General features: G+C 37.7%; 1 protein-coding gene across 1 annotated transcript; it reads left to right on the top strand.

Moving 5' to 3' along the window:
• Positions 1–4,983: 4,983 nt before the first annotated feature.
• On the top strand, positions 4,984–5,976 carry LOC143397119 (taste receptor type 2 member 3-like). The gene has a single exon (XM_076853150.2). It carries the CDS (start codon positions 5,023–5,025, stop codon positions 5,974–5,976), a length of 954 nt encoding a protein of 317 aa, XP_076709265.2. The 5' UTR covers positions 4,984–5,022.
• Positions 5,977–10,929: the final 4,953 nt, after the last annotated feature.

Genomic DNA, 10,929 nt, shown 5'->3' with positions numbered 1-10,929 from the left:
GCCTGAGGATGTAGCTTAATGGTAAATTATTCCTGTGTTAAATCTCTAGTACAAAAAAGAAACAAAAAAACTTGAGAGAAATTTGATAGTAAAGTGAGTCCTGGACTTTTTTGTTGTTGTTGGGAAACTTTTTTAATGGGATCTAGTTTTATTACTTATTACTGGTATGTTCAGGTATCCTGTGTTTTCATGGTTTGATTTGGTTGGTTATGCGTCCAGAAATTAATCCATTTCTTCTAGGTCTCCTAATTTGGTGCTTTAGTCATTTGATGCTTTGTGTATAGTCATTTTTTTCTCTTGGCTTTATGAAAATACTGTAATATGAACATTTGTTTCCAATTAATTGGGTCCCATAGTTCTTGGAAGCTGTTTTCATTTCCTTTGATTTTTTTGTCTTTTTTTTCTTTGATTGAGTTAGAAGATGCCTCTTCAAATTCAGAAATTCTCTATCATTTCCTTTTTTTGCAGTGCAGGGGATTGAACCCAGGGCTTTCAACATGCCAGGCAAACACTCTACCACTGAGGCTGCCACTCCTGTCCAGCAATTCTTTCTTCTGCTTGATATAGTATGTTACTGAGGCTCTTTGATTAGGTGCTTTTCATCATCTCTATCTTTTTGGGCTTTTCATTCATAGTTTTCCCAACTTTACTGAACTCTCTCTCTGCTTTATATGTATTTTCTATCTCACTGAATTTCCTTAGAATCATTCTTTTGAATCCCTTTTCAGACATTTTGTTAATTTTCCTTTCTTTGGACTCTGTTGATAGAGTTATTGTGTTTCATTTGGAGGTGTCATATACCTTGTTCTTTCATACTTCTTGTGTCCATTCATCAACATATATGTATTTGGCCAATCAGTAGTCCTTGCAACTTAAAGACATATTGATGAGCAAAAGCTGAAGAACAATACAACATACTCCTGAAGAAGAATGAGAAGTGAGGGACTTCCTCTGCCAGTTGGCAAGGCTTTTTTTTAAAAATCTAATATGGTAAAGTATATTATAGATACATGAATGAACATATAGCACAGTAGCATAGAATACTCCAGAAACAGACCATGCTCGTATAGAAACAATATATGATAAAGTGGAATTGTAGATCATTGACTAAAGTATAGTTTCTTTAGGAAATGATGTGGGGAAATTTGCCATCCATCCATACCAAAAAAAATCAATAAAATCTCTATACTGTACACAAACTACATCTATGGCTATTTAAAGACTTGTTTGCATAACACAAACTTAAAAACCAAAAAAAGATCATGTAAGATAATGTCTTTATGATTTAGGCACATGGAATTATTTTTTAGATGAAAGAAGAATGATAAATTTGACTGTTAAAAGTAACCTTTGTTTACAAACTCATACATTGCTGGTGGGACTGCAAATTGGTGCAGCCAATATAGAAAGCAGTATGGAGATTCCTTGGAAAACTGGGAATGGAACCACCATTTGACCCAGATATCCCACTCCTCAGTTTATACCCAAGGGACTTAAAAATAGCATACTACAGTGATGCAGCCATATCAATGTTTATAGCAGCACAAGTCACAATAGCTAAATGGTGGAACCTACCTGGATAACCACCAGTAGATGAATAAATAAAGAAAATGTGGAATATATACATAATGGAATATTACTCAGCACTAAAAGAGAATAAAACCATGGACTTGCAGATAAATGGGTGGAGTTGGAGAATATAATGCTAAGTGAAGTAAGCCAATTTCCCCAAACCAAATGCCAAATGTTTTCTCTGATATAAGGATGCAGATTCATAATGGGGATGGAGAGGTAGTGTGGGAGGAATAGACGAACTTTAGATAGGGCAAAAGGGAGGGAGGAGAAGGGAGGGGGCATAGGGGTAGGAAAGACGATGGAATGAAACAGACATCATTCCCCCAAGTACATGTATGAAAACACGAATGGTGTGACTCTCCTTTTGTACAACCAAAGACATGAAAAATTGTGATCTATTTGTGTAATATGAGTTGAATTGTATTCTGCTATCATATATAACAAATTAGAATAAATAAAAAGTAGCCTTTGTTTATCATAAGTCATTAAGAAAAAGATATCACAGACTAAGATATTTTAAATCATATAACTAAAATATAATTATCTAGAATATAAATTCGTACAAAGTAGTGAGAAAAATCTGAGGAGAAAACATGGGCAAAGACAGGCATTTCACAGAGAAGAAAATATAAATGACTCACTAATATATGAAAAAGAGGTTCATTTCAACACTCAAGAAAATGGAATACAAAATCCACAGTGAGATTTTAAGCGCTCCAGATTGGCAAATGTCAACATTTGCTAAGTGTGAAGGAGGATGTTGTAGATCAGTGGAAACATGCACAGGAGAGGGCAGTGTGAACTGGAATTTCCAATTGGGAAAATGTCTTGTCATTGTTGAAATTTTACCTAGTTATTCTACCTTTAAGGTATATACCATGTAGGAATGCTTGCTGAATACATCCCACGAAACATGTCCAAGGGTGCTCATAGCAACAATGTACATAGTAGTAAAAAACTTCAACAACCCAAAGGTTCACCAAGAATAAATACTCATGTAGTGGAATATTATGCAGCTGTATAAAATAATTATAGTTAGCATACTAATAGGAATAGCTTTTAGAAATACATGAAATGAGACAACATGAGAAGATTGTAGAAGATCTTTGTGCAATAAAGATCAGTATCAAACAAGTCAACTCTGTTTTTGGTTAGGTACATGTGATGAAACTTCTAAAGTAAAAGGGAATGATAAAATTCAATATGAGTTATCTTGGAAACTTGGGGGAAATAAGTAAGGGCAGGATAGGAATAAGTATATGGTGGAATTATGGGTGTCTATTTTGTATAGCACTATTATATACCCTGTATGTTTATTATTTTCTAGCCCAGGTAGTCTGTTAGTGAATGAATCATGGTTATCGCTATTCCTTCTATTTCAATAGTGCATGGGAATTCTCATGTCCAGATTTTCTGACAGTAAGCAAATTATTTGCCTACTGATGTGGTTCCTTTTACCCTTTTCCTTTAAGAAAGAAGGACACAGGGGAGATGGGGTATCTCCATCAGCCCACAGAAGATCGCTGTTAACCATACAGTGCCCTGGCTCCTGTGTGTAATAAGAGGACAAGAAGGAACTATGTCTTACTTCTATTGATGATGAAGGTTTTCATTTAATGCAGCCTGTTCTTTAACACAAACCATGTGATATTATAAAATTTGCCTTGAACTGGTGCATGAAAGGAAACCCAGAGGAGATTTCTTAGTATACAATGCAAAGTAAGGAGTATATATTTTATTGTAATGGTAGTGGGAAGTGATTGAAATGTTAACTAGCAAAACAAAATGATCAATCAGATTTACATTTTGAGAAGACCACTCTTGTAGCTCAGTGGGGAATATATTATGGGGGAAGACAAGAAATGGGGAGAAATGTTGATAGGGCATCAAGTAGTACAGATGAGAGATGATGACATCTTGGAGTAGGAAGGAGGTTATAGAAATGGAATATCCAAGGCATATTTTATAATTAAAATGTGTAAGTCATTGATGGGTGGATACAGGGTGAGAGAAAAGGGAAAAATCAAGTTAATTCTTAGATGGTGCCTGATTTAAGGAACTGGATAATGTTAATGTTTGCTGAAACGGGGAAGAATAAGGAAGAAAAGGTTAATACTTTTAAAGTGGGAATCAACTGAGAAGTTGTTTCAGATTTGATGGTTTTGAGGTGAAAGGGGTGAAATTAATAAAGTTAGTAAAAAGTATGATCACACATGAAATGTTATGTGACATGTATTTGAACATGCTGTGTATTCAGAGCTTTGTCCTCATTGAATAATTCCAATGTGGCTAGAGGAGTGTTATTATTTATTTGTTCTCATGTAATGTGAAAGAGATTGTAAGATAAGAAAAAAAATATCAATCTATAGAACCTAGAGTATGAGAAAACTGAACAGGGAAAAGGGCAGGTTGTAGGATAATCCCTGTCACTGGAGTAAGGTCTAGTTATTAGACTCCAGAAACAAGGGATTCTGACCTTATTGTGGTTCCACTGCACAGAGGTCAGGAAGCAGGTGGGCCAGGTTCTCCTATTGGCCTGAGAAAGCAAAAAGCGATGAATGTGAGCTGTGTTTATGTCTGAGTGCTCTCCAGTGCTCTTGAGGTGTATTGCATACAACATGGTGCCAATATTGCTGAGGTTTGCCTCGCTCAGTTGAGGGATTCCTTGGCATCTGTCCAGATGAGACTATATCTCAGTGAGATTTATCATCTGCTACTCTGTGACATCCTTTTGAGGAGACTTAAAAGTGTCGTTCAGTGCATAATGTCCATGCCCTCTCTGCTTTGTGTTTTGATGGCATTGATTCCTTCTCCATCCATCAGACATTGTTTCCAGATAGTCTTGATCACAACATATTAGTGGGTTTTAAAATCAATTTTGTGAGACACAAGCATATTGAAAGATATAGACTAGCATATTGTTTTACTCATTTTTTTATTATTTTATGATGGATAGTGCTTTGTGGTAGAATTCTGATGTTTCCCTTCTGTTTGTATATCTCTGAGTCCTCCTCATAGGAACCGAGGCTTTTCGTGCTTCTGAGTGATTCTTTTGGTTTCCTTGATGCTTTCTGTGCTGGGTGGCTCCCATCCCTGTGCCTTTTGAAACTGAGTCCACTTTCTCCATATTCTTTGTGACCCGGATATCTTCCTTCTGGGTGACACTGGACACTACTCTATTTGCATTTCAGCAAAGAGCTGCTGAGTTTAGGTTCATAGATTGAAGTGACAGTGCATGCCATCTGTGAAGAGAGCAGAGAAACTGACAGAGCCAGAGAGGACTCAGTAAACTGTGCTGTATGGCAGACTAACTTGGGCAGAGACCAGAGACAGGTACAGCGAAGCAAGCTGTAGACAGGATAGATTCTCAGAAAGAAACTTGAAATCGGCAAGGAAACTACATACATCCACAGAAAGTACAAAGATCGGGGCTGCCTACTTGCTGAAATGATGGGAGCCGTTGAGGGGGTGTTTCTGGTTCTGATGATCACCCAGTTCATTCTTGGAAATCTGGGGAATGGTTTCATTGGTTTGGTCAATGGCAGAAGCTTGTTCAGGAGCAAGAGAATCTCTTTATCTGACTTCATCATCACCAGCCTGGCCCTCTCCAAGATTGTTCTGCTGTGGATTTTCTTGATTGATGGTGTTTTGATAACATTCACTTTCAAAACACATTATTCAGGAACAGTAATGCAAATTATTGATATTTTCTGGACATTTACACACCACCTGAGCACATGGCTTATCACCTGCCTTGGTGTCCTCTACTGCCTGAAAATCGCCAATTTCTCCCACCCTACATTCCTCTGGCTCAAGTGGAGGGTTTCCAGGGTGGTTGTATGGATGCTGTTGGGTACACTGCTTTTGTCATGTTGCAGTACCATGTCTCTGTTCAATGAATTTAAGATCAATTCTGTGCTCTGTGGAATTGATAGCACAGGTAATGTGACTGAGCACTTCAGAGAGAAGAAAAGTGAATATCATCTGATGCACATTCTTGGGACTCTGTGGCACGTCCCTCCCTTAACTGTGTCCCTGACTGCCTATGTTCTGCTCATTCTCTCTCTGCGGAGACACACATGGCAGATGCAGCAAAATGGCACCAGTTCTAGAGATCCAAGTACTGAGGCCCACGAGAGGGCTACCAGGATCATCCTTTCCTTCCTGCTTCTCTTCCTACTTTACTTTATTTCCTTTATAATTTTGTCATCCAGTTGTCTCCTACCAGATACTAAGGTGGCTCAGATGATTGGTGATGTAATTAGCATGTTTTATCTTGTTGGCCACTCATTTGTTCTCATTCTGGGGAACAACAAGCTGAAACAGACTTTTATGGTAATATTTCCTTGTGAGTCTGGTCGTCTGAAGCCTGGGTCTAAGGGACCTTCTCCCCATAGTTAGCAGAGGATGCAGGGTGGAGCCTGGGAGTCCTTTGGCCTGGCTCAAGACTATAGGGCTTCTCCTGACCCTACCACAGATCTGTTTTGACAATCAGAAGAGAGACACTGCTTTCTTTACCCCTGATTTTACCTGGTACCAAGGGTGAAAGGAAGACCTCTTTTCTGTACATAGGATAGTTTTGGAAGGGGAAAACAGTCTTTGGGACATTTCTGACTTTAGTCCATGTTATCTTGAGTTGGAGAGTCAGTGTCTTATATATTGTTTCTAATCTCTGAAATTAGTCTCAGGTTTCATTCATATAGAAGCAAATACAGAAAGTATCTTTGTAATTTCTAAACTTTCTTTTCCTGGATACAGCTTTTCCATTTCTGCTTGAGAAGAAAAACTTTGAAGGCTAGGTTCAAATCTATATTTTGTGGTGTGAAAAATCACCCTGAGTGTGATAATATACCAATGGATCTAACTTCATTCAAAGCCATACATACTCATCAGCCCTAACCCAGGACAATTTCCGGTGCAACAGTGAGACATTTCCCATCCTACTATGTTCGTTACTGACCTATAAATACTGAAAGTGGTAGTTGATACTTTACCACTAAGCTGCATCTCCAACCCTTTTGATTTTGAAACAAGGTGTTGCAAAGTTCCTGAGGCTAGCCTGGAACTTGTGATCTTCCTGCCTCAGCCACACCATTTGCTGTGATTACAAGCCATACTACTGTACCAGCCTCTAGCTCATTTAATAAAAAATGGATGACATGCCACATTGTCAATTAGGAATGTTCATCCAGCTTCCTATTAATTCATATCCCTCCACCAGTATTTCTCTAATGAAAATAATCTGGTAATAAATATCTTTAGACACATTTTTTTGTGTGTATGTGGACTTATTTCTCTAAAATTAGTGCCAAGCAGTGGAATTGCTGGGAGGAAGGGTATATACACTAAAACTGTGAAAAGATAATGCCAAATTGCCTTCCAGGTATCCATACCTGCTGGATCAATTTTCAATATGGCTTGGACCAAATTAAATGGTCAGACTTTTTAGCTGTTGCCCATCTAATAGGGGAAATCAATCCCCCAATTTACAGATGAAGACATTGAGGATTAAATGTTTTAGGGACTTTCCCTAATAACTGGTAAGTGGCAGACTGGGGATTCTGTGTTGGAAATGCCCGATTCTGGAGAGGACATGCCACAATGGACACCGTGCTGTGTGTTCAGAGCATGTCTGGTGATGCTGGCAGATAGTCCGTCCTCTCCCCCTCTAAGTTTCAGCCCTCTCCATTAGCTCTTCTTTTTTGTGGAAGAGGGGGTTACTAGGGATTGAACTCAGGGGCACTTGATCAATGAACCATATCCCCAGTCCTATTTTATATTTTATCTTTAGACAGGATCTCACTAAGACTTAGGGCCTCACTTTTGCTGAGCCTGACTTTGAACTCCATGATCCTTCTGCCTCAGCCTCCCTAGCCTCTATGATTAGAGGCAAGGATCATGGTGCCTGGCTCTACTTGCTCTTTTTAATCACAGATCACTTTTCCCAAAAGCCAGTCCCTCAGCATCTCTACACAGTTTCCTCAGTTCTGGATATCCATTAATTTATTTCTTTTTGCATTGTGTATATAAGTTGTGCTTTCCTATTATAGAAAATAGAGACTAGGAATAGTTAATGTAATGATTATTGATATTTATAGAATTTTACATTTCCAGTAATGTTAGTCATTATAGATAAGCTTTTCTTTTTAAAATCCTTTTCACATTTATCCATACAGTGAAACTAGTTATATAAAAACTAAAAAATAAAACAACTTTATATTTCTGGAAGTTTCCTTGAGCTCTAGATTTACTTTTTAGGACAAAAGTCAGTTGGCTGTTATGATAGGATATTAAGCTCCAATGCTTAGGACCTGGAATGGGATAAAATGGGCATGCAGGGCACTTGCTTCTGCTCTCAGAAAGAATGCTGCCCTTGAAGATGCCAGGCCTTCTCCTCCTTGGTCACTTAGCTGTCTTGACTCTACTTGTCCATCTCCACAGCCACAGTCAGTCTTATGTGCCAGGTCTTTGAGTTGGATGGACATAGAATTCTAGATGTAGAATATCAGTTCACATTGGTACAGACTTTGTCTGTTTTTCTTCTTTCCTATGTCCCTGGTGACTAGAACACCACCTAACCCATAGTAAACATCTGAGGAATATCTTTTAAATGATTGTTTAGCAGGGCTAATTAGTCTTACAACTCTGCTTTGTATCATAAAGAAACTGAAACCTAGAGAGGAGCAGTGGCCTGCCCCAGGTTTCACAGAAAGCCTGTAGCAGTGCTGTAATAACCATTGACCAACTTCCTGACTCTTGATCCGGAGCTCTTTCCGGAGCTCTTTCCTTGCCATGGTGCTGCCTTTCTAAAGTTCCAGCTTTTTCCTTCCCGCCTTTGAATCCCATCCCTCTTTCTACATATTTTCTCTGCCTTTTTCTCCCCTTGTTTGAACACATTTCTTTTGGTTCAGTTCCAGGGTATCTGGAATCCAAAGGATGATCCTTGATGTACCTGGTACATTTTTTCCCACTTCTTATCAGATTCTAATCTACTTTCATTTATCAATTCTCTCTAACAGGTGTTTTTTTTTTTTTTCTACCAAGACTCTGAATTGAGGTGTATGATAGACACATGAGGTTGTTATTCGTCATCCAGGAGAGTAAGGACTGGCTGTGCTGGTGTCAATGTGAGTTGTATGAGATAAAGGACCATCTTTTGTGTTCTGAGGATGATAATATCCATTCTTCTCAAATAAGAAAGTTCTTCTTGATTATATTTTTAGCAGTAGTAGAAGTTTCCTTTATGTCATTCCTATTTTGTGTACACATCCTTTGTGAGCAATCATAATGATAATAACATAATAACATTACTAACACTGTACTGGGCTTTATTTTATTAGGCAGTTTTTTTTTCTTGAGATGGAGTGTTGCTATGCTGCCCAGGCTGGCCTAGAATTTGCAATCATCCCATATTGGCCTCCTGAGTAGCTATGATTATAGATATGCACCACCACCCTCAGCTTCAGGCATTCTTATTTATAGTCCATTATCACATTTGATTTTTTTTTTTTCAGTCCTGGGGATTGAACCTAGAGTGTTGTGCCACTGAGCTATGTCCCAGCCCTTTCCTTGGCCTCCTGAGTCATTGGGATTACAGGATGACACTGTGCCCTGCTTCTCATTTGATTTTAACAGAAATGAGGATAATTCTATCCTCATTTTATAGGTGACAAACCTGGAGTAATGAATTGCTCAAAATTATCAACTGGCAAATGATATAGATGGAACAGTCCCAGATTTTTTGTGTTCTTTCCTATAAACCTAAGTATTTCATTTTAATATCTGTAAGACTTCATACTAGAATTAGCCTGTGGGATGCTTATTTATGAATATTTTTAAACACATCAAATAGCTAATATTTCAAAACTTTGTATTGGTGGTGTTCCTGTTTGCTAAGATTCAAAATCACTATAGATCAAATATTCTATGATTTGTTTTCTTAAAGATATAACAATAGCCAAGATTGGAATGAACCTAATCCATTCATACCCATAATAGATCAGGTTGACATAAATATACAAATAAATATACAATGGTATAATATTCAGCTAAAAGTAGGATAACCCATTATTTGTGAAAAAAGGATGAACCTGCAGGACATTATTCTAAGCAAAATAGGCTAGGTACAGAAAGACAAATACTGAATAACCTCACTGACATATGGAATTTAAAAAATTAGACTCAGAAGCAGAAAATAGATGGGTTGCTAGGGAATGGGATTGTGGGGGAAACAGGACGGTATTTATCAAAGGCTATAAAGTTTCCCATAAGGCAGGGTGAATAAGTTCTGAAGATCTAATATACAGTGTAGTGACTGCAGTTATAATACTGTAGTATCCACTTGAAATTTGTTAAGAGAATACATCTTAAATGTTCTCATTACCCAAGGGGGAGAAAGGGAGGGTGGAGGGGGGGAATATTATGAGGTGATGGATATGTTAATTCACTTGATTGTGGTAATAATTTTACAATGTATATATATATCAAAACATCTCATTGTACACTATAAATATATACAAATTTTATTTGTCAACTATTCTTCAATAAAGGTGGAAAAAAATTTTGCTTTTTCCAGGTAACTTTGGGATTTGATTTCCTTCTTTCTCTATAAATAATTAGCAACAACAGGTGTGAGGCTGCTTTGTGTTTTAGCCAAGAAAACAAATCTAGAGGCAAATCTATGCTCTCGACTTGATTCCTATGTAATTGGATCTTTGTAGTTTGCATTCTCAGAGTTGCAGCTGATCCATGTGCATGTGTGTGCACACATGTGTGGGCATGCGGATATTAATAACTTTCAGTTATGCCCTGTGATGGTATAACCTAGAGATTTGAAATGTTAAAATGTGACATGAGCCTGACTAAATGATTCAAATAGTAGAGAAAGGTAGAAAATGAACAGCAATATTTTTACATTTCACTTGCCATTTTTATTCCAGTCGGACAAATCATCTTTTGTTATTATTTTAGTTCTTCTGTTGGTTATTTTCACAACTTAAATAATAAGATTTTACTTTGCTTACTTGGTTAAATCAACTTTGAAAAGTAGCTTTTGAATCTCATTCATGACGGTTTGGGGATTACATCATTTTTCTTCTCCTAAATTTGTTTTATTTATCATTCTCCAGTCGTTAGTTTTATAACTTTAAGTAGTATGTTTTCAACTTTACTTTTTTGAGCCATGATGCCTAATGCTGCTGTAGTCTCTGGCTGGGCACAAATCACGAGCCACCACACAGCTTGTAGATTCAAACAGCAATTCTTTAATCCCGAACTCACACCGGCCTTCTACAAACACGTTCTGGGGGAATCCACGTTCTCTGCCCAAATCCGCACTCTGCCCAAATCCACTAC

This window comes from Callospermophilus lateralis, chromosome 1, assembly GCF_048772815.1.
Source record: "Callospermophilus lateralis isolate mCalLat2 chromosome 1, mCalLat2.hap1, whole genome shotgun sequence".
Taxonomy (NCBI): Eukaryota; Metazoa; Chordata; class Mammalia; order Rodentia; family Sciuridae; genus Callospermophilus; species Callospermophilus lateralis.
This window is presented reverse-complemented; position numbering and strand designations above follow the sequence as displayed.